Source organism: Castor canadensis, chromosome 10, assembly GCF_047511655.1.
Source record: "Castor canadensis chromosome 10, mCasCan1.hap1v2, whole genome shotgun sequence".
In the NCBI taxonomy this organism is placed as follows: domain Eukaryota; kingdom Metazoa; phylum Chordata; class Mammalia; order Rodentia; family Castoridae; genus Castor; species Castor canadensis.
In genome coordinates, this window is record NC_133395.1 from 59,910,652 (window position 1) to 59,934,979 (window position 24,328).

The following is a 24,328-nucleotide window of genomic DNA, read 5'->3' on the forward strand; positions in this document are numbered from 1 at the left end:
TTTAAGAAGTCTTTTCAGAAAGCTCCCTTTGGTTGGTGAGTTTCCTTCTAAATGGAATCTCTTCCTGCTCTTCCTCTTCTTACCTCTCCCTCTCCCTCTCCCTCACTTCTCTCCCCACCTCCACCACCACTTTCTCTGAACCATGTTTCACTAAGTAGCCCAGGATGGCCCTGAACTCACAATCTTCTGCCTCAGCCTTCTGAGTCCTGGGATTACACGTTCATCATTGGGAGATACTAGGACAGTCCTGTAGAGATGTGCAGTCTATGGAAAGTATCATTAATAACCTGTCAAGCCAGAGGTCAGTCAGCCAGTCACAAATTCAACAGCTGCTCTGTCACACTGTGCTCAGGGACACGCTGTAGAGAGTGGGGAAGGCGAGGACCAGTGGGACTCCATCAGTGCCCCCAAATCCTCACCTCCCCTGCAAGGGAGACCCAGCCTGCACAAGGGATCCTTGTCCTATATTTTTTAAATTTTAAAAATAGGTATATGTATGTATGTGTGTGTGCGTTTCTGGAGATCAAACCCAGGGCCTCTCTGCTAAGCAAGTGCTCTCCCACTGTGCTAAACACCAGCTCTAATCCTTGTGCTAGACATCACAAAGCACAGTCAGAGGAGGGGCAGTTTAATAGTCCTTCTAGTGAGAATGCAGGAATTAGGGATAAGCTTGTTGTCTTTGAAGCCCTTGTAGGGTTTGGTCAGGTAGAGAAGGGAGAATTTCCACTTGGGGGTTTTTGGTGTGCATTAAGGGGAAGTAGAAGAGTTTAGAGGCAAAGAATGTAAGTTAGGATTAAAATTACAGATCTGCTTCTTAAAGCCATAAGACTTTGGGCAAATCATATATTCATTCTGTCTCCAACTTGTCTTCCTCTTCTTTACAATGGACCCGTTGTTGTGAGGATGACATGAGGTGTTACATAGAACATACATGTAAATGTGAGCCATTACTGTCATTTGTGTTTATATAGAGTCTCAACATCAAGCTACAGTGTTCGTAAGATACCAGGTAATCTGTGTTGGATGGGAGTTTGTGTGATGCCCTCTTCCCCTACCGCTTCCCCTAGGAAGGCTCCACATAGGTCTGTTCATCTGACTTTCTTTTCTCTTAGCATCAGGAAATTAGCCGAAGATCACATTTCAGTGTTAGTTTCCTTTCTGTAATATTGAATGGGCTTTTTTCCTTTCAAAAGTTTGACCACTCTTTTGCTTCAAAAACACCAGGAAAATAAGACCAGTTTGGCTTCTCTTTCAAATCCTCCTCACAGCTTTCCTGTAGGACAGTGAGTTCTATCCTGTAATCCAGTGGGAAACTTTCCAGATTCTTTTAGAGATGGGGGTCCAGACTGCCTGAGCTGTGTGCCAAATTCTCACTTAATATTTCCTAAATGATACCAGAGACACTGTGGATTCCTCTCCAAATAGAACACACACTCATTTCACGTGTTAGAGGGAATTATGAATCATGAACCTTATGTGCTTTGTATATTTTATTAATTTTTCAGGAAAATACCACACTTTTAAAGAAATCTTATGGGTTTTCTTTTTTAATATTTTTTTAAATTAAAAAAATAATGGGGAATAGTGCCTGACTGGAGAAAATAAGGGAAAACAGAAAAGAAATAAATCACCTTTTATCATACCATCCAAAGACAACCACTGCTAACTTTTTCTCCTTTTTTCTTCCAATATTTTCCATACATTTGTTTTTAATTGTGAGCTTCTCACATGTACTATTCACTAGTAATTAAATTTTCTTATAAAACCCTAAATAGTCCCCATATCAGTAAAATTCTTCCTAAACACCTATTTTAATAACTATAGCATACTTCAGCCTCTGTGGTTGTATTGTGTTCTGTTCAGAAGTGCAGTTAGCTTGTAAGTGTTCACAGCTGTTGTTGACAGCAAGCCTCACTGTAGCCACCTGTGCTGCCCCCAGCAGGGTGGGATGCACTCGCTCCCACTTCTCCTCTATCACAGTGTTTACAGCAGGCAAACCTTTCTGAACCCCTTAGAACTGGGTTTCCTTGGGTACATTTCTTCCCTTATGCCAACCCCATCACCACTAGGAACTGCCTAGATTACACTACAATCTCCTTGAACTTGTTGATATTTCCAGCTGCACTTGAGTGAGCTAAGTGGCCATGAGGTTTGTGCTTTGGGTTCCACAGTATGTCTTTAGCACCAAGTATAATGGCTGGCACAGAGTAAGCAATAAATACAGTTGTGTCTTCACTGTCAGCCATAGACGACAGTGCCTTTGCTACCAGAATTACTGCTAGTATTAAGCATTCTAATTTTTCATGCATAAGACTATTGTTCATTTTTTATGCCAAGCTGAGGGCAAAGTGGTGGACAGAATCACTGTGATAGTCAGTATGCCAAGAGCCTATTCCTCAGAAAAGTGTCTTCAGTATTTGAGAATTTGATATGCAAACCATTGGAATCCCAATTGGTATAATTAGTGTAGTTTTTAATTCTTTGACCAATGGCAAGATTGCTCATCATTATGTTTGTCATAAGTACTTTTCTACCTGAAGCTAGACAACAGTCTTAGAAAGGCTTCCCTTATTTCCAAAGGTGGGAGTCAACTTTATGTAGCTTGAGATTTACTTTCCAGTGACTTCTTCTGGGGTGACCTAAGTATTTAGGGTGATGTGGGCATCGTTGGAGTTTCAGAACAGATCCTCCTAAGCCATATATGTAGATTAAAGAAGGTAACAGGCCCAAAGGATCAGAACCACTCGATGGGGTGAAATGCTGCTTGGTGCCCCCCCCGCCTCATCTAGAACCTGTTCCTCAGTTGTCCCTGTGTACCTTCCTCAGGTCTGTTCCTCCTGTTTGCATGAAGCTTCATGTCGCCGTGCAGGGTGGGCAAAACCATCACAGAGGCTGCTCGCCATGTATTTAATGGCCCTTGCTGAAGGGCACTACTTCCTCTCTAGCCAAGATGGAGAGACTTCAGCCTCCAAACTAAGATGTTCCTCATGGCAGCAGGCCTTTTCTTTTTCATAAGACAGGGAAAGAAATCTTTTTACTTTTCTTTTTAAAATAAATGCTATGCAAATTTAGATTTTAATGATTGGTTTGTGCTCTTATAAGATGGAGTGAGAGTCACTCATTTCCCCTCTGTCACTTCCCTCACCAGTAACAGATTGCTATGCCTCGTAAATATAAACATAGCTGGACAGGGGTTATTGGGGTCAGTCTTGCTCCTTGTTTTTCTTTCTAAAGAAAATAAGAGTGCAATGTTAAAATTTAGTTGCAAAGTGTTTAAAAATTACCATGCAAAAATAATAGTGAAGAATCAAATTTGCTTCTTCCATCCGGCACCTTCAAGGTCATTTGTCATGAAGGTCATGGTAGTTATGAGAAGCTTTTTGTTAAGTCCTGAGCATCCACTATTTTTAATGCTGTTTACTTTGTTGTGTCTTTCTAATTAAATCTGTGCCTTTGGCAAGGGATGGGTAGTAATTAACTTGGTGAATGTAAACCCTTCATATAGATGTAGACTTATTGTTGGGGAAAGGTAATGTCTGTGGTGTAGTTTTAGATGAACTGAAGTAGGCTTCACAACAGGATGATCCCATAAAAGCCGTGTGTATGTATGTCTGCACACATGTGTAGGTATATTTACACTTTCACATATGCATGCAGAAAGCTTTGGATACATATAACCAGTATATACACATTGTATACTTCTTAATCTAGATACCTGCATATATACATATGTATATGTTTATAGCTAACTGTTGGCACGCATACACTCATATACACATACAACGTTTGGAAGAATATGACCCAAAATATTAAATCTTTTATCTCTGATGAATGTTTCTTTGTAATTATTTATTTTAGTAATATATTACTTCTATATGTTTGCATTTATAGCCTAAGCTGAGCATGGCCAAATGCAGAAGAAATGTGGAAAACTTTTTGGAAGCATGCCGAAAACTAGGAGTACCAGAGGTAAAGTTAAACTTAGTTCAAATAACCACAATTCAGTAAATCTCTTTAATATATGTGTTTGAACCATTGAATCTCTGTTAAGCTTTGTGCATCTTTTTCACTCTCAACTTTTGTTAAGGAATTATCTTGAATGAGTTATACAAAATCTTAATTTAAATTGCTGTATTGCAGTGAAATCAAAATGGCTTTACACAGTATGTTCAATTCCAAGGAAAAGGGGGAAATGATTTCTTTAAGGTTTTGAAGTAAGTATAAACTTCCAAGCTTGAAAAAATTAATCAGCTAGATTAGAATAAGTAGATTGTCTAAGAACAGAAATGCCAGAGCTTCAGGTGAGCCTCCCGTTAGGCTCCACAGGATAGAATCTTGGAGCTGGTGGTTTCCTACCCCAAGCTCTTATGCAGAGACCTTGAGTTGCTTTTCATTCTTGGTAGTTGGGTTTTAAGTGTGTGAATCAAAGTAACTGATACTGAAAATATTAGATTTCTTATTATTGTTAGCAATAGTAATAACAGTGTTGGCATGCTGCATTAGAGTTCGTTGAATTTTACATTTTCTTTTAGTCTGCTGTAGAAGCAATTTGCAATTCTCTGAACCTAGCCTAACCGTACAACTTATTACATTTTCCCTCTCCCAACCTCAGCCCCAGATTCGCAATTCTGAGCTTTTAAACACATTGCTGTTAGTAACAAAAATGATTTCACAGGGGGACATGAGCCAATCCACTCACAAAAATTGAGCCATATAAATTGAGAAGCTTCCCATCATCATGATAAACAGAAATAAATACAAATTATATTTCTTATGGCTTCTAGGTTTCTTAATGCCCCAGGGATAAAGCAACCTTTACAAAATCTAGTATGAGGTACTCTTTGACTATGTGAAGGAATTACATTTCACTATCATTGTACTCAGCCCACCAGTTGTTGAGATTGCCAGAGGGTTTTTCCCTCTCCCTTCCTTTGTGTTCCTTTCTTTCCTCCTCCTTTTTTTTTTTTTAAACTTAGTGTGTGTGTGTTTGGGGTGGTGATTGGTGGGATTCTAATGTTTAAAGAAAGGAAAGCCTAACTAGAGGCTCCTTGATGCAGAGCTGTAACAATAAAAAGAAAGTGATGAGTTCTTTTTTGGGTCTAATTTTCTATAATGGTGTAAATGTCTTCGTGATCAATTCTCCTTTCAACAATATTAATCTGTGTGTCTGTATTACATGTATATATTTTAATATTGCATATACATTCTTGGCTTCAAATATATGTGGAAATGCATACTTGCTCTAATAATTTAATTCTGTCATGATCTAGTAAGATTTCTCATGTATGAATCAGAATTGTCATGCTAAGGTTCAGATGATAAATTATTTGAGTCTTGCTAGAAAAGCCCTGATGAGTTATGACCTAACCCTCCCCACCCCCCACCACACCAGGATTATTTTAAATTTATCACTGTTTTATGGCTTACAGTGATACAAAGTGGTGTGGAAATGCCCTTACCCATTTATAGTCAGTAAAGATTGGTAACTCCAATTTCCTTTTAAAGTGGTATAAAGGAAATTAAATTATCATAAAGTTGAAGAACAAAATTTATCGTAATTTCTGAATTCTGTCTGTCACATAGGGTCCCTACTCCCAATAGGCAACTCATAATTCCAAGAAAGTCAAAACAAAAAAAAGTGAATGACCTTTGTCAATGTCCCAATTAACTATGCTTAGACAGCAGGAAATCACTAAGAATATTTTTAAGGTTTTAAATGATTCGTGTGTGTGTGTGTGTGTGTGTGTGTGTGTGTGTGTGTATACATATATATTCATTCTTAGGGATGATCCAACAGCATTTTACTGGTGACCAGAGTTACTTTAAGGTCATAGCTACTAGAAAAAAAAGTTTAGGAAGGAATATGAAACACCAGAAATTCCCAATTGAAAGATAATTGGCAAAGCTTCCTGCTTCCTCAAAGCAGCATGTTTTTTCACCCCACAGAATGCACAAGGAAGTATTTCCATCCAGGAATGTGACACTAAGTTGGGGAGTCAGATGACCTTCTCCCTTTCCATGTGTGTGCTCCTTTTACTTCTAAATGGGGTCTGTGTTTGGAATGTGCACGTGGCCCCGTGCCACTGATGATTTATGCCAAAGATACAGTTGCATCGCGAGAGTACTCGTGGAAGTTCTCTATCTACAATTAGACATTTTAAAGGTCTGGTTCTAAAAATACAGGAACATCTAGCATGTTTTCCCATCTATTGCATCAAAGTAAATGTTTGGGAACCAAAATAGTCATTGATTTTCTATACTCAACAGAGTTAATTCTCTCTGATTTGTAAGCTTTTTCTACTTCACTCATGAATTACCTTCACACACACAAACCACAGAGATCTTGACTTCTGTCTTTTATAAGCTACATACTAATGATGAATTATTCTGTAAATACTAAAATTCACAGCTGTGATGTAAGCCTAAATTTGTTCCCTTTTTGAAACTTATTTTTGAAATTTTTTCCACTCTTTGAAACTACAAATCAAAGGCCAGCCTCCATTGCTCATGCCTATAATCTCAGCTACTTAGAAGGTAGAGATAGAAGGATTGAGTTCAAGGTGAACTGGGGCAAAAAGTTAGTGAGCTCCTACCTCAATAAATAACCTCGGTGGAAGGCAGTAGGTAGGGAAATCATGATCTGAGGCTGGGCCAGGGCAAAAGCATGAGACCCTTTCTGAAAAATAACTAAAATAAAAAAGGGATGGATTGTGTGGCTCAAGTAATAAAGTGCCTGCTTAGCAACTGTGAGGCCCTGACTTCAAACCCCAGTAACAACCCCTCCAACAAAACCTATAACCAAAGACAAGCAGTTTATATAATTTTATTGGGTGCATATAGATGAATACAAGATTTAGTTAAATGACTAACATCTTATGATGTTGTAGTGTGTTGTTTTTTCTTTAGAAGTCCCCAGATTATGTACCCCAGGGTTGGTCAGCATTCCTGAAATATTTTTGTATGATTCAGCTTCTGGAACCACAGAACCAGTCTGGGGTTTGTTGAGTATTCAGGACATATGTCCACACAGGATGTGGTAGGATGACCCTTAACGTCCCTGAGTAAATAGTAGAGTTAGTAAGTGAGACTATGGAATGGTAAGCTCACTTCTACAGCAGAGTGGGAAAGCGTGGTCTTGAATTGGCTTCTCTATAAACGTAGCTTCCCCAGTGGGCTACATTCAGAGTCAGAGGCAGTGCAAGGCATCATCCATATCCCAGTTTATGCAGCTCTCTTTGACCTCTGAGCAAGCATCAGCTTGGTCTTGAGAATGGCTTCTAAATCCTTCAGGACAGATTCTTTGTCTCACTGAAGAATCTGACCCGACTTAGTCTTTGGGCTCAGGAGGCCATTTATGGAGACACCTTAGCTTCTTTTGCATCTCTGAGTCAGTTTGGTCCTTCCTGGCATCTAACCTCATGATAGAAGACTCCTCGTTACTATCCACCCAAATTTAAGGGTGTTTTTATGGCTCTTATTCATATTCTCTCAGGTCAAGAGAAATCTCTGGTTTATAAAGCTTCAAATGTACTAGAAAACAGGTATTTATTTGGTTCACCGGGGAAACTTTTCAGAGTATAAGAACTCTGTAGAAGGAAGGCCTTTCTTTTAACAGACTTACACTGGTTAGCTAAGGGGTGCTTGGAATGAAATGCACTGTTTTCTAGTGGCCCAGTCCATCCCCTTCATCACTATCTCTAGAGAGAAAATAGAGAAGATGAAGTGTACTGAATCAGTTGGCAGTGGGTGTAGAAATCTTGGCAGTCTGTGGCGCTTAGTGCTTGTCTTGCAGCCCAGGGTCCTTTCAAGGGTGTAAGAGGTGGCAGGTTTTCATTTCATGTCCATAGGACAGGTCACTCAGTGTCCATCAACTTATGCACCAGTAGAATGAAATTAAAAATAAAATTCTAAAATATAGTCGGATGGCAACAGTGTTTGTATTAATATAAATGTAAATCTTCTTAACTGCCTTTCATATTTGCACTGTTGTGGTTTTATACTGAGATTTCCTACCTGAAAGCAACAGTAATAACTTTTATACTTTATACTGTCAAGAAGGTTTAAGAAATTACACATATTTAGCTGATCAGGAGTTTTGTTGTTGAAAGAATGTGCAACTTGGAGCTACTGTTTTGTTTTCATCCTGACGAGACATGTGTTCCTTTACCTCTTTGAACTTAGACCTCTTTTTCCCCAAATCAATGACTTTCATGTCAATTTTGCGGGGGCAGGGGAGATTCTTGTTACAATATTTATTTTAATTTTAAATGCATATTAGTTAATTCCAAGGGCAAATAACCAGAGATGCAGGCTTAATATTACACCAACTTGTAAATCCATAATTTATGTAAAAGAGCCCATCTCTAGCGTATAAAATCAGTTTATCTTATATGTATTTACTATGGATGTGAGCTTCCCTGCCTAGTTGTATGTTTCATAGTCACTTCTGCTCAGCAACCTGACAGCTTTTTCTGTGTGCATGGTTGAGAATAAATCACTTTAGAAGCAGCATTCACAGGAAGTTTTAAATGACATTTCTAGGTAAATTGGCTTATCAATATTAGAGTTACCCCCAATCCTATAAAGATGGCGATTTGTTGTTATATATTTAGAGAAAGCTGGAAATCTTCCCTCACCTCTTCCTCTGTCTGCCAGACTATCTATGCCTTTTACTAATTGTGCTTTAAATTTTCAACATGACCATCAACATTCCTTGTGCTATGAAATTTTTTAAATTAAAAAGTATTTTATAAGCATATTGACTTCAAATTAAAATAATATTTAAATAAATGAAACCCATTCCAAATGTCCAAATAAAAGTTCTGCCTAGACATGGTTAGCTCTGGGAATTTAGACTACATAGCTCCCAGAACTTCTATAAAAACCAGACCTGTTGCCAGATCTGTCTACATTTTCTGTTTGTATCCATAATATTTGGGGAACTGGAGCTAATGTTTAGCCGTAATCTCCGAAAACACTGATTCACTACAAACAAATCACTTCACCTCTGCTGACTGCAATTTTTGTTCTCTATAATGAAAAGAGCATTTGTGAATTAACTTTCTCAGATCCCCTCAGTAATTAAAATGCTCTGTTAATGCATGTTGAAGTTTTGCCTCTTTGACTTTACTTCCTTTTTAGTATTCTTGCCAAATCCCTCTCATTAAAGCTAAGTTTGAGAAAGCACAAGGGTCAGAAAATGCCACGCTTCCTGAGGAATTCAGCCCAGGTTTGCATCCTTGCCAAAGTGCCAGTGCTAGAGTGACAGCCACTGGCCTTGGGGTTGACTCAGAAAGCCATGCTGGGTGGCCATAGCAGTCCACATCCCACACGTTAATTTTGACAGTTTGGAGTTTAGCCTAGCAGTCAGACTTAGAGCCACTCATTTTCTTTAGAGGTCACAGTTTAATTTAAACCAGCACAGATTGTGGCTCTAGGCCTTACCTACTTTAATTAAAGCCAGTTTCTATGATATCATGAAATCCTTTCCTTGCTAAGAAGAGTGATCTGTAAGAGACATCCCTGGGGAGTATGCTTCTAAGCCAACTGACCATATCTCAATAAGTACCCTGGAAATGGCAAAGATGGACTAACGTGGGGTCTTTGATGGTACGGTCAGAAAGCAGACCAGACATGCTCTGTAGGTCTTCAGAAGTGGACTGAAGTACTCACTGGCAGTAGAGTGATTTGCTTTTAATGTGGAAGCACCACATTTTTGAAAATCATATTTCATTTTGCATCTAAGCCTTTTTTCTGTCGTATGTCTGCCTTGCTCAAATTTACTGGTCAAGTATAATATTACAATAAAGAATTCTTGTTGCAGTAGAAAACTTCTTTTCTTAGATGTCCTCCATCTGTTAATGCTTGACCAGTAAAGATTCTCCAATGAGCTCCAATCTGTTTGTGGCTGTTCTAATTGTTGGGAGATTTAACAATGGTAGCTTGACGCTCCAAACTTACTGAGAAAAGTAAGGTGTGAATAGACACAGAATGATATTTATCCTAAACAATCTTTGGTGAAGAGTATCTTTGCCTTCATAAATAAAATATGAATATTTAAATTTTATTCCGCTACTGGATATTATGCTATTCCATGACTGAGGGCTTAAGCTAATGTTAGAGGATACAAGCAGACAAACCCTCTAACTTACAATCACCACTGTGAAATCGCTCAAATAAAGGCTCAGTATTGCAGCAAAGTAGATAGAGATATAGATAGATAGATGATACATAGATGATAGATAAATAGATAGATGATAGAGAGATAGATGATAGATCTGTTAAATGCTTTGCCTAACTTTAAAAAAAAGTAGCATTTATGAAATATGTCACAAATACTTTCAATCTTTGTTTAATTTGGAAGCAAAACCACAATTTTTCTTCTTAATGAACACATCAGTTATAATCATTGTTAATTTTAAGCTCTAAAGCTTAAAGTTGTGATTCAGGAAATCAGTGTGTAAGAAAAGTGTTTGCTTCCTGCCACGGTAGGCTGTTAGAGGTCATCTGAGAAGACTGCGTGTCTTATTTTTGCTTTAAGTTGATGAAGTAGCTGTTCTGCCTCCTTATATGATGATGACTGTCAAGTATAAAACATGGAGGCCGGGTTCCTGCACCATAGGTGTGTAGAGGGAATAAAATTTACATAATGACTATGCAGGGTTGTACTTTTCTTCTAACTGTATTCCCCAGGAGCTTCCTGTGGACTTTTGCTTAATGTAGAGTTGCAAAAATATGAAATTTAATGTACTTTTTGACACATGAAGTAGCAATCTTCAGAGTTCATAAATGGAACTAAAATGAAAATAAATTAGTTGGTGCGTGTTAATTAACTTTCAGAGAGAATCTTAGTTCATACAGACCACGTAAAAGGCACATTAAGAGTAGTAAGACCAGGGCTAGGCTTGTGGCTAGCAAGGCCAAGGTCCTGAGTTCAAAACCCAGAAATGCCAAAAACAGTATTAAAGCCAGACGTGGTAGTGCCTGTAATCCCTGCATACAGAAGGCTGAGGCAGGAGGATCTAGAGTTTGAGGCCAACCTGGGCTACATAGCAAGATCCTGTCTCAGAAGAAAGGGTGGGGGGAATGAGGATTAAAGTTTGTATGTTTCCTTTAGTAAAGTTTAGTCCTAAACATCCCAAGTGAAAAGCCATTATTTTTATGTGACTGGTGAGCACGTGATGCTACTTGAATATTGAAACTGTGAGAATGCCAGAATGATGTACAAATTGTAGAACATGCTGTTCCTCACTCGTAAGATGTGGGTGGAGGATTTTCTTGTCCTGTATGCCTAAGACACATTGGGTATTCCATTTTTCTTTTGACTAATTATCTTTGATGGTGGAAAGGGTTTTTACCTGCTTTAAAGGAGGTGTCTCCTACCATATACAAGTAACCAAAAATGTGCGTTCTTCTCACCTGTCCTTCTGTATGTTTTTAATTGTATGCACTCTCTTTCTGTTCTAATGGCTGCCCTCGGAATAGGCTGACCTCTGCTCTCCGTGTGACATCCTGCAGTTGGATTTTCGTCACATTCGAAAGACTGTTGACACTCTGCTGGCACTCGGGGAGAAACCCCCACAACCAACTTCTGCCCTCCGCTCCAGGGACCTAATAGGCTTCTGTCTTGTCCATGTTCTCTTTATAGTGCTGGTCTATATCACTTACGGCTGGAATGCTCTGTCCTTGTAGGCCTGCATGTGCACCCACACGCTCTGCCCTGGCATCCTGATCCATTATGGGCTCCTTCCTCCACTGGAGCCTTTGCCTTGCAGGCTTCCATCCCTGACATCTCCTCAGTAATTTCTCAAGTTTTGAAGCTGAACGTTAGAAATCAGATTTTCTCCGAAGCACAAACTTGATAGTATGCTATTTGCATTTAGTAATTTCTTGCACTTACTGAAGAATAAAAGCAACATCAAAGTGAGTTCAGACCTCAAGTTCCCTCACCCACATAGTGCAGCTATGGCTGTGTCGTTCCTCTTCTCCCATGAGTGTGTGCTGATCTGAGCAGGGGGAAGAGGGCTCCAGGACAGGAAAACGTGGGATTTGGCATATGGAAGTCTTGCCATTTAACTGCAGTCCTAACTCAGGACTGGACATTTTAGCTGTAGAGGGGTCTCCTTGCAGAGGAGACGGGAAGCCAGCTTTTTGGCCCAATTTGACCTATAAAAATCTTTAATAATAACCACTGCTGACCAAGTTGAAAAGTATGATGTGAAGGATGACTGCTTTGCAGACCACTCAGTTGGATTCCTCCCGATTTCCTGTAGAGGGAACGCTCAGTGGTATCAGAGGGTTGCCGCCAGTTTGCATCCTGCGCAAAACCCTGCCCTAGGCAAGAGTGCTCTGTTAGAGCGCCACCTGGAGGATTCACTGACAAACCAAGTTCTGTAGTTTTTACTGGTTCCTTCACAGGGCTGCTCTGGGGCTGTAAGAAAAGCGTTTTCCAGAAGGGATTTCTATTTTTGAAGGAGATAGTGGATTTTTTGCTGCATTACATAATAACTGCAAGTCCATAAAGTGATAGATTTTGCTGTATTCATTTCAAATAAAGCCATGAGTCATGGAACAGTCTTCATCCAGGGGCTTGTGTTACTGTGACAAGAGCCAATAATAAGATTGTTTTTATTTCAGAAGAATGCAGCTTCTCTAATCACTTGGAATGTCCATTTAACCTTTGATCTCCAGTGATATTAACTATCAAACTGCTTCATTTTTAAGTCAGCTTGAAAGATTACATATCAGCTAGCTCTGCTTTGGAGCAGAGCGATGAGTCTGTAATGAAAAGAAGAAGAGTTAGAATCTTACGTAGGCCAAGACATTCCCGATTGTGAGGCGTCTTCCTACATGAGAAAGCCCTGCTCCGGGGCCAGGCCAGGCTCCTCCACGCTTCATTTACTGTCCCGTTTGCCAAGTGCCGTGTCCTGGGAGGTGGCATACCGTTCCTCAGGATAGTTGTCTGATTTGTTAAGATGCATACAGTCCTCAAACATGGCTACTAAAAAGAAAATCTTATTTTTCTGAACATTTTCATGAACCCAGGGAAGATGAGACTATGAAAAACCACATAGTTAAAAGGATATATTTATAAAGATTCCTTGCTGTTATATCTGATCAGAGTCTTTAACAGAAGACCTTCTTTACGTGTTGAGTTATCTGAGCTCTTTCCTCCTGACTTTGTGTTGATTGGTGAAATACAGGGTATGTGGACATTGTGTAACCTCAGCTGTGTCTATAAACCCACGGATGTACTGCATTGCCTTCGGTGCTATCTTGTACTCCTCAATGTGTAACAATAAAATCCCTTTGTACAATGTCTTCTGGGTACCCTGAGCCATAAGCTGCTTAAAGAACACATTGTGGGTGATTAGTCCACATTTTTATTGGCCCACTGATGCATTTATTCATCTGTGTCCAGATTAGCTCTTAGCATTTCTATCCAGTTCTGCCATGCATTGAGCTTCCTGTCCGTGGCCACCACTGTTTGCTTTTTCCTCTTCTTTATGGGGGGAAAAGGGGAAAAAGAGAAAAAAATGCCATTTCTGGGGTTCATGTCTGTAATCCCAGCTACGCTGGAGGCAGATATCAGAAAGATGACTGTTCAAGGCCAGTCCAGGTAAAAAGTTAGTGAGACCCCATGTCAACCAAAAAGCGAGGTACAGTGTGTATGCCTGTCATTCCAGCTACACAGGAGTCATAGGTCAGAGGATTGGGGTCCAGGCTAGCCCAGGGCCAAAACATGACACCCTATCTTAAAAATAACTAAAGCGACAAAGGGCTGGCGAGTGTCTAAAGCAGTAGAGCACCTGCCTAGCAAGTGTGAGTCCCTCTGTTCAATTCCAGAGAGAGAAAGAAAGAAAGATGTATTTGCCACCTGAAAGGAACTATTATCAATAAAGCCTGAACTGAGCAATCATATAAGATTAGACTGAATTTTCAGGTTGAATTAACATAGTTTTCCAGTTGTGTATGTATTTCAGTTCTGGCCACCCAAGGATTCTTTGGATACACCTTCATTTTTCATTTTTCAAGTCCTAAATTTAATCTAGAGTCCTGTCCTTGGATTTGTTGGATTGTATTTTTTTTTCGTCTAAGTAGTATGGGAGCCAGCAGAACCATGACCAGACCATTAATTTCTAGTCAGAATATTAAACCTGTCTGTGGTTTTCCAAGATATCCGCACACCAACTGATGTGCTGACATGATGCCTGCCATTGCAGCTTGACTGGGGACCTGGCTGACCAACTTAGATCCTGAGGGGTGGTGGGGGCTCAGTTGTGTGATTTACCTTGCATACTCAATTATCATCATCTCAAAATAAAAAAACCTTATTTTTTCAGTACATCCTGCCAATACATGATAAAAAGAAACAAGTATTGATTTATATTTTCTTTTTTACATAACCATTTATGTTCTCTTTCTTAAATTGAGGGCAACTCTCCATTCAGTGTCACGATATCCAAGCTTCGTAACAACTAACTCATTTGTAGTAGTTCCATTTATTCATGGGCTTCTGGTTCATATGCATTGCATTTTCCTTGGGAGAAAAGGGTGAAAAAAACCCTACCAGATGCCAAATTAAGATAATTGAGTAGGATTTTATCAAGGAGATTAGATGAAGAAAGTCACTTGATACCCCAATACTATTTGTTTGTAAAAAGAAAAAAAATGAATTTAGTGTCTAATGTCTCAGCTGTGTGTAAAATACACACTAGTCCTCACCTATTCCCTACAGGGGAAAAGAAGGGGAATTATATTTAAAATTTCAAAAGCCTGAAAGTGTAAAAGTGGTTATAGGTTGGGTAGAAAAAAATCTGAGGTTTGAACCTAGAACTTTGAATATACGAAGCATACTCTCTACCTAAAATAGTATTTTAATATGATTTTATTTCAGGAGATTTGATTTTTGAAGTTAGGATTCAGATTTCAAGATTACTTTCAATAAACCACCAATTTGTTACAATGCATGTGAGCTTTACTCTCTGTAAGCCTATCTTGACCTACTTCCTTGGCTTCTGATAGCACCTTTGTTCATTCTTAAGTTCATTCAATCACTCCTCAAATGCTGAGTGAGCCTCTGTGCAAGGCCTCATGGGAGCCCTGGGGATAAAGTAGTGATCATGACCCATGCCTTGTCCTCAAAAAGTAAGTCCAGGCCAGACATCAGCAAAAAAATTTTTTTCTTTGAAAGGACCAGATAACAAATATATTAGGCCATGTGGTCTCTTGTGACTATTCACCTTGCCTTCATAGCATGAATGGAGTCATAGAAGATACATAAAAATGGGCATGTCTGTGTGCCAGTAAAGCTTTATTGACAAAAATAGGCTACCAGCCAGATGAGCCTGAAGATCATAGTTTATGGGCCCCTGATCTAACAGATCCTTAGAAAATAGAGGAATTCAGCGAAAAGGATCTGAGATGGATCAGGTACAGGATTCTCTAAAATACATGGAAAGGGGGCCAGACCTTGATGGGGCATTGGGACCATGCAGGCTCCTGAGATGGTGATGTTTACACTAAGATTAGAAGATGTGTAGGAAAAACCAGGTGAAGGGGGAAGGCAGGAAACAGGTAGGTGTGTGTGTGGAGAGCACAGTGGTCTAGGGAGGGTGGTCTGGCTCCAACATAAAGAATCAAGGGAGGGGTGACCAACAATCCTTTCAACTCTAAGAGGTTGACCTGATCTCCATTGGCATCAGAAGAGACTGGTCCTCACTAGCAGAGTGGGAACTTGTAGCTCTCCTACATGAAAGTAATACATGGACAGTTTGAGATTGGAACAGTTCATCCCTAGACTAAACAAAAACAGATGGAGCCCAAGGAAGTAGGCTGTCATGAATGACTTCATTTTTATCTAGCACCGAGTGGCCTGAAAGCAAGAGCACAAGAGATCACAGGGAGAGGGGAGCTGGCAGTGATGACAGTTCAGCCTGCTCCCCACAGCCTTCTCTGCCAAGATGAGTATCTGCCCCTCAGTAGGAAGGGAAGCCAGTGGACCTGAGTGGCAGAGCTAACTAACACTATTCACTGGCTTGAACGTTCCCTGATCACACATAATATGGGTGATTGGACATGCCATCAAAAGACTCCCAGTGCTGAGGGCCCTCTCCTGTGTCATGACCACAGACTTTGCCATCCAGGACTTCCCAGCTGTGTAACATTAGCAAGATTACCTGAACTCTATGCCTCACTTTTTTCATCTGTAAAATGGAGGTGTTAATGTCTACCCTGAAGGATTATCATAAAGAAATAGCCAAGGCAAATCTGTAGTATTGGTGCCAGGTATATAGGAGTCACCCAAGAAATCCTTCACAGTCAGCACTTGCTCTTTATTGTTTGCCTGCCTTTTCTAACTCATTGTTGGGGCCTTGAAGAGGGGTGCATGGGGGACTTAATGGAGTCCACCATTGGAGAAGCAACATAAAGCATAGTCCTGCAAAAGGGGTCAGAAGTGTTAGGTTTATGAAGGATGCTACTGAATGCTTCTACTCCATGCTTTAAAAGCACAACAAAAATGCCCGTGGGTAGCTGAGGTGTCTGCTGCTGTCACATTCCCAACAAAATCTCTGTGTCCGTGTCACAGTGCATTTGAAGTTGATGTAAAAACAGCTATTTCTGCTTTAAATCCATTTTACAAAGAGTCATCAGGAGGGCTCCCCTCACCTGCCTGGGCCTTTGAATGCTTATCTCTTCTGTGCTGTTCCTTGTCCAGTTACGTATCTACAGCTATTCCATCCCCATTCCAACTTCTGGGCTCACCTTGGGATGCAGTGTGATGGAAAATGGCTCTGGCCTCCCTCAATGCCCTCCTGTCCATTTCTGGCTGGCTCCCTTGATCATCCTTCCATTCAGCACCTAGACTTGTGACTCCTAAGTCTTCATCCTAGTCCTGTGATGGAATAAGCAGAGCTTCCATGTTTGTTTAATAAGGCTTCTGTTTTTTTGTGTTAGTCTTCTTAGGTACCTCCAACCCCATCAAACTAATCTGAGCCCACCTTTGAGTATCTTTAAGGGGGTGTGAATGAAGAGAAAATGGCAGGAAGTATGCTAGGGGTACCTTTTTATGTCTTTTATTTACAGGTGGTCCCTGTCTTAGGATGGTTTGATTTAGGATTTTTCAACTGTAAGATGGTACAGTGGCTCATAGCTATAATCCCAGCTACTTCGGTGGATCATGGTTTGAGGCCAGCCCAGGCAAAAAGTTAACCTGACCCCATGTCAAGAAACATGTCAGGCACAGTTTTACACAACTGAAATCCCAGCTACAAAGGAGGGACAGGTAGCAGAAGCATGGTCCAGGCTGGCACTGGGCAAAAAGGCTGAGACTATCTAAAAATAACCTAAAACAAAAAGGGTCAGAAGGGTGGCTCAAATGAGGCCTTCAGTTCAAACCCAAGGACTGCCCAAAGCAAAACAAAAAACAAGATGGTGCAGAAGTAATACACATTACAACCGTTTTGTTTTTTACTTTCAGTGACAATACTCAAAAAAATTACATGAGGTGTTCAACAGTGTATTATTTATTTAGCTTTGTGTTGACGGTTGACCCAACTCTATCTAGTGGAAGTGTTCTGAGCATAGTGGAGCTAGGCCAGGCCCAGCCTGGACGCCAAGTTCGTAATGTGTACTTCCAACTTCAGGGGTGACTCAAGATCTAACCCCATCACATGCCGAGGACCTTCTGCACTCCTCATGACTGACTGTAGACACAAAAGGGAACATCTTAACTCTGCCCGTGCTTTCGGGGTAGGAGAAGGGGAGAAAGGCTGAGAATGATGCAAATGCCCTGTCAGGAGGAGGAGGCCTTCTTCCCACCTTCTCTTCCCATCTCTGGACCCCAGCCCCTCCCTCCCATGACCGACTTGCAACTCTGCAGAACCAGCGCTCATGGATTGGACTGGCCAGTTCCTCCCTGGAGAAGCCAGGCCACTCTGCAGTCAACCGTCAGCCATGCTTCTCTGTGAGCTGTGTGGACATTACATCAGAATTCAGGCACATTTGGGTTTAAGCATAAATAAACAGGATGAGAATCACAATGTCCTGTTCACCACCATGGGCAAATCCCTCACCTTCAAGATTCTCTTCTGACTCCTTGCTTAGTGATTGATTGGTCTCTTGGTCTTTTCCTTATTGATTTGTTAGACCTGTGTCCAGACAGCTCTTTGTAATTTGATGCACACAATTGTGCTGTTAGAGTTCATTGTTTATCTTTTCATTCAGTTGATCTTTTTGACACACGGAGACTAAATTTTTACACAATCAATATTTTCATCTATTCTTTTGTAAATTTTTAATGTTTTAATAGGTTAAAAGTCCTTCTCATCCATTTTTCAGAAAAAAATACTAGGTATTCACCTTCATTGGGAGAGATGGGTTTTAAAAACCCATTTAAATCTTTAGCTCATTTTGAATTGATTTTACTACATGGCATGAGGATTTACTCTCTCCAAATAATGCCTGGCACCAGGAACTTAACTGGCTTAGTGTTTCTAGTCATCTTCAAACCAGATGTTGACTGGGTGCTGGGGAAACCATGAATGCGGAGGGCATAGCTCTGCGCCTGTGGAACCAGGCTTGGCTAAGAAGTAACACATTCAGGTGGTTTCCAAACCTATGGCAGATGGTGGCGGGGAAGGATGGCACTGACATCTGGCTGCAGCTGTCCCCTCACCCTACCCTAAGGTAAAGTCATCATCATGACAACTTGGCTCATGGCTCACAATTCAGACCCACCCTCGCTCCTTTCTCCTGTTGAGCACTCAATCAGCAAACAACATAACCTTGCATGCATGCTTGCTGTACTGAGGACTAGATCTTCCTGCTTTGGTCCATTGCAGCTCCACGGAGTCCTGTCCAAATTGTGCATTAAAGAATTGGCTGTTTTACTTTTGCTGTGTGGACATTTCTTCAGGCCGGGAGTCCATGTCTGAGATGCTCTGAGGGAAGGCAGAGGGGCTGGGTGCAGGACGGTGGTGAGAATGCAGGACTCACTGACATTTGAGACAGTGAAACAAGTTATTAGAGATGTCATGGACTGTCCATGATGATCTCACACCCACAGTGCCTGTGTCTCTGATAGTTTGGGAGAGGCAGCAGTGGGAAAGTCTGGTTCCTCAGCAAGAATCACATGAAGGCTGGATACTGTGGCTCACACCTATAATCTCAGCTACTTGGGAGGCGTAGATTAGGGGAGTAGAAATTCATGGCCAACCTGGGCAAAAAGTTAGTAAGACCTTATCTCAACACACAAGCCAGGCACAGTAGTTCATGCCTGTGATTATAGCTATGCAGGAGGCATACGTAGGAGGATCACAGTCTGAAAGCCCACCCAGGCAAAAATTGTGAGACCCTATCTGAAAAAATAACTAAAGCAAAGAGGGCTGGATGCATGGCTAAAGTGATAGACCCATTGCCAAGTAAACATGGGGGCCTGAGTTCAAAACCAGTACAACCCCCACACCCTCTCAGAAAAGTCACATGAAAGAAAGCAGTCCTGTGCCAAGCACTTGGCTTAACAGAAAACAGAGACTCCACCACTGGGGTTTGATGCAGAAGCTGCTCAAATGCTCCTTGGAAACAGTACTGTCCATCCTCAGGAAGAAGGAACTCATTTGTGATAGGTAGATGGGCTTAGAGGACATTCTGTGAGTAAAGTAAGCCAGGCACAGAATGACAAATACCACACAAGCTCACATACATGGTGAATCTAAAAAGCTTATCTCATAGAAGTTGAGAGTAGAATGGTAGTGACCAGCAGCTGGGAGGCAGGGGTCAAGGAGATGTTAGTGAAAGCATAAAAAATGCCAGTTAAATAGGAAGAATGAGTTCAAAAGATCCATTGTGCACAATGGTGACTACAGGTATTTACTATGTGTACTTGAAAATTGTTGGGCTGGGATGTAGCTCAGTGGTAGAACAATTGCCTATCATGCACAAAGCCTGGGTTTGATCCCCAGCACCACAAAAAAATAAATTAAAATTTCAAAGAGAGTAAGTAGATTATAAGTGTTCTCACTGCAAAAAAAAAAAAATGTTTGTGCGTTGGGCCATGGAGAGCCTACCATCATCAGGTGGTAAGAAGCCATATTTATAGAGGAATATTTTCTTTGCCAAGAAGAAAGACACACCCTGGAAGGACAGTCCCATAGAGATGTCAGACAGAGCCAAATGACAAAGATGTAAAATTGTTTTGTAATGTGATTTTGTAAAGTGCTTTGTGGAGCATCAAGGAGTGTATACACAAGTGACTCACATTGACCATTCTCCCTGACTATCATGTGCTAGACATTTCCCCAAGCACAAATGCAACACAACAAAGAAGTAGAGCATTTGTGTCTTTGACAGTTTTATGAAAGAGCTTTGAAAGAGAGGCCATGGATGGCTGTGCCCAAAATTCCTTATGTAGAAGACCAACCCCTAAAGAAAGGATGTCACATGCCCAGCAGGTCCTCATTCCAGAGGGGGAAGGCCATAAAGTGAATGCGGTTTATGGTTTATGGTCAGTATAATGGTGTGCGGTCTGTATAAATGCACGCTTGAGCTCCTTAAAAATGTGTGAGAAGCTATTTGCCCTGTCGCTTTATAACAACAATAGCTATTCTGTTGGTGGCGTGCAGTTTCTAACTGACTGTGTAGCTCAGTTATTTAAAATGTTGAGATCTTTGCAGGTTTCAGGGTGGTTAGGAGCCTTTCTGGAACAACTCTCATGTGTGGCCCGTCATTGATTTCCCTGCAAACACAGAAAAGCCTTTCCCTGAGTTGCCAGCAAGGGATGGAGCACAGATGGAGGCGATCAAGCAGGCCTAGGACAGTGCTCCATCTCCCTTACGGTGTAGCAGGATTTTACAATTAAGTCCCATCATCTACAAATCGATGTCTTGTTCTTCCTTGTAGGAGAAACTGTGTCTACCCCACCACATCCTTGAAGAGAAAGGCCTGGTCAAAGTGGGCATCACCATTCAAGCCTTACTTGATGTCACTGTCACGAAGACTCTGTTCACATGAGACCAAGCCCTCACCTCTGGGTCGACTCAGACTCTCCCTCCATCAAGGATCCTGGACTCTGCTCCTGCCACCTGTTACCCCGTCTCCCCAACTCCCTGCCTGTCAGTTCCTGGGCTCTGGTTGCAATGACAGTGACTCTAGTTGCATTGACAGGGCTTCAGCCTTAGGGAGGACTTTCCACCTTTCACAGCTGACCTTGACTTCCAACGCTAAGACTTGACAGGTATTTTCCTTGAAGCCAGTGGGGAGCTGGTGGATAACTAGGTAGCACATCATTGCCTTTTCAACCTCCTTCATCCCTTCCACACTCACCAACTGCCAATACCAGAAAGCCAAGCACAACCGTTTTGCTGCAAGACGCATCTGTTTTATTGAAACCAAACCCATTGCAGATTTAGTGGGGGAGGGGGATACAATCAGGTTTTTCACCACCAAATTTTTCAAGAAGTTTCTTGAGACCATTGCCTTTTAAAAAAAAACGAACTATTTTCGACTTACAAAATATTTATATAAATATTATTTATTAGTGAGTTGTTATTCATCCTTTGGATGCAAATTGTAAATGAGGAAACTATTTTATTACTGCTTTTTTGTGGTTAAACACTTTATTTTAATATTATAAATATTGAGTTATTTTCTATCCTCTTTGGTGCGCAGTAGTTTTAGGTCTCAGTAATCATATTTCTTGGTGTCTAGGATTCAGACAAGAAAAAAAGAAGCAAAAACCGGGTGCTTCTGCGCGAGTGTTTTCTGGGGAGGCATTATTTACACTTTAGTTTGTGGAACACCGGTCTTGTATCTTTCTGCATTCCATCCAGTTCCTACATTCCAGCAGCCCTGTTGTCCCTCAACATAATGAACTGACTGAAATCAAGAGAGCACCCCAGAGTTATTTGTAAGTAGCTTTGATGGAAAAAAAAAGACATATTAAACTTTGAGTTAAAAAGTGAGCAATTATTTTTTTGGATTCATATTTCTTTTGCCATGCAAAAAACATTCACATTTTAACACAGAGAAGTAATAAGTGTTAGCACAGTATGTCTTGAAGTACAATGTTGCACTGTAAGTTGGGTAATTAAGAGAGTCTACCACCAAAGGTAGATAATGAAGAAATGGTATGGGAAAGTAGAGATGAGAAGATTATTGTTTAACCAAAAAAGTTTTTGAAAGGAAGCTTCGATTAAGTGATCAAAATTACTTGAGGCACATAGGACCTGATAAGGAAACCAGCACTTCCTACAACTGCCACTTTTAAAGACAGAACTGATTCTGAGATGCAGATGTGCTTGTTTTATTATAATTTCATTGTAGTTTTCACAGTAGTCTGGAAAATTCTGCAGGATTCGTAGTTTCTGGTATGAAAGCTGAGAAGTGAGTTCTGCAGGATTCATGGTTTCTGGTATGAAAGCTGAGAAGTGAGCGAGTTGTCAATTAGCCAGTGGCAAGCACATGTTCCACCAGGACAGGTCAAGAGAAGAACAAGTACGTGGATTGTGCAAGTCTGAGTTGCCAGGAAGGGAGCAAACACAGCAGGACCAGAGAAGGGCCAGCCAAGGAAAGGAACCTGTCCATGTGGGCCTGGAAGAGTCACCAAAGGCTTCACATGACAAGACGATCCATGCCAGGCAGGTACACACATGTACACTCACACTGCAGCTACAGATCCCCAGTCATTAATCTTGCAGAGTCCTGTGAGTGCTGACTCCACTTTCACCTCAACTCCCATTAGAAGTGTTGAGAGCAGCAGTAGTCACACTGTCTAAGCATAGTGGAGAATGCAAGAGAAAAGACGTCAGGAGGAGAGCGTGCACTGAGCACAATCCAACATCAACCAACACCAGGGCTGCCCTCTGCCATAGGGAAGACGGAGGAGTTTTCAACATGGAAACTTCGACTGGAAGCTACCAGTCACTTCCTATCAAATGTACTGTGCACTTTAACCTAACATAAATATATTTTAATATTTTCCTGTACTGCACAAATTCCTGTTTTGTCAACTAGCATGACAATGTAAAGATAAAAGGCATTTTGAACAAAGAATGTGTACAATTTAGGCAACATTTAAGATTGATTATATAAATAGTGAATATAGACTGCTGCACCTTCACGGGCATTCTGAATGCAGGGTCCTGAAATATTTTTTTACATGTATATATGGCAACGTGAAGCTCTGTGATCATTGTTTTCAGAGATTTTTTTCAAAATTAAAATATTTCTTTTGATATTAATTTTCAGTATTTTCTTGAAGTTGGCTGTATAATATAAATGGCTTCAGTATTTTGTAAAATGGCTTTTCTTGTCAATCCAATTCTTGTGTGGCTAAGATATCTTCAAGATCCTTGTACACTGTTTATATGTGCAATAAAATATGCCTGGCCACCTGACATTACCATAAGTAGACAGAATGTATATAGTGCAAAATCCTTCCTTTCATTATTTAACAGCCATTAAAACTTTGAATTTGTACAAACCATTTTCTGATTGACTTACTGTCTGATGCAAAGACTGACTCGTCACACACACAAAAAAATCATACAGTGTCATGGCTGAAACAATGTGGCCTTTATATTTAGAATGTACTTGTGCACATTAATGAGGTGTACATGTAATATGTATTTACTGGAAAGTGGACATATATTCATAGACAGTGCTCAGAATACATACATATAAAACATATGTGTGCAGTAGGTTACCCATCTCCAAGGTTGTACCTTTCATGATTTCAGTTACTCATGGTCAGCCCCAGTCCAAATATAATGTGTCTTGACTATTTTGAGAACCACATTTGTGTAACTCTGCTTACTGTGTATTGTTACACTTGTTCTATTTGTATTAGTCATTGTCTCTTCACCTAATGTATAAATTTGAATTTATGGTGTGTCTATAACTGTAAAAACAAAGGTTTCAGTAGCATCCACAGTTGTAGGCATCTACTGGGGTCTTGGAATGGATTCTTTGTGGATAAGGGAGGACTACTCTGTGCGTATTTTATTTACATACACACATAGAAATACACATGTCACATGTCAGGATGGCAATCATTCCATCCCAAACTAAAGCTTACCTGGACATACAGCAAAAGCAAACTTGTTATGATGAGATTGGGCTGGGGAGGAAGGTGGAGATTTAGGACTTGCACATGTTCCTGGATCATGGTGCCAAAGGCATCTCTGGGGACACTTCAGTTCCTTTGCCCATGCTGTGGAAAGCAATGAATCAGGTCCTTCCCACCTCAAAGACCTCCTGTGGAATCTGACACCCAGAGTGAAGTGTCTGGATTATACCTCTCCTAGATCTGAGCCAGCGTTTCCCCTTCGGT

The 24,328-nt window shown here is 40.7% G+C and overlaps 1 protein-coding gene across 3 annotated transcripts in view; it reads left to right on the forward strand.

The window, feature by feature from the left end:
- Lrch1 (leucine rich repeats and calponin homology domain containing 1) overlaps positions 1 to 23,479 on the forward strand; it is a 177,677-nt gene extending 154,198 nt beyond the window's left edge. For 2 of the 3 annotated variants that reach the window (XM_074043380.1, XM_074043381.1), the window contains 2 exons: positions 3,892 to 3,969; positions 11,485 to 13,318. In XM_074043380.1, the coding sequence (XP_073899481.1) occupies positions 3,892 to 3,969; positions 11,485 to 11,691 (285 nt within the window). In that variant the 3' untranslated portion in view covers positions 11,692 to 13,318. Of the gene's footprint in view, positions 1 to 3,891; positions 3,970 to 11,484; positions 13,319 to 20,898 lie in introns of those variants that run through there. The other variant, XM_074043382.1, reaches the window with a different exon arrangement.
- Positions 23,480 to 24,328: the final 849 nt, after the last annotated feature.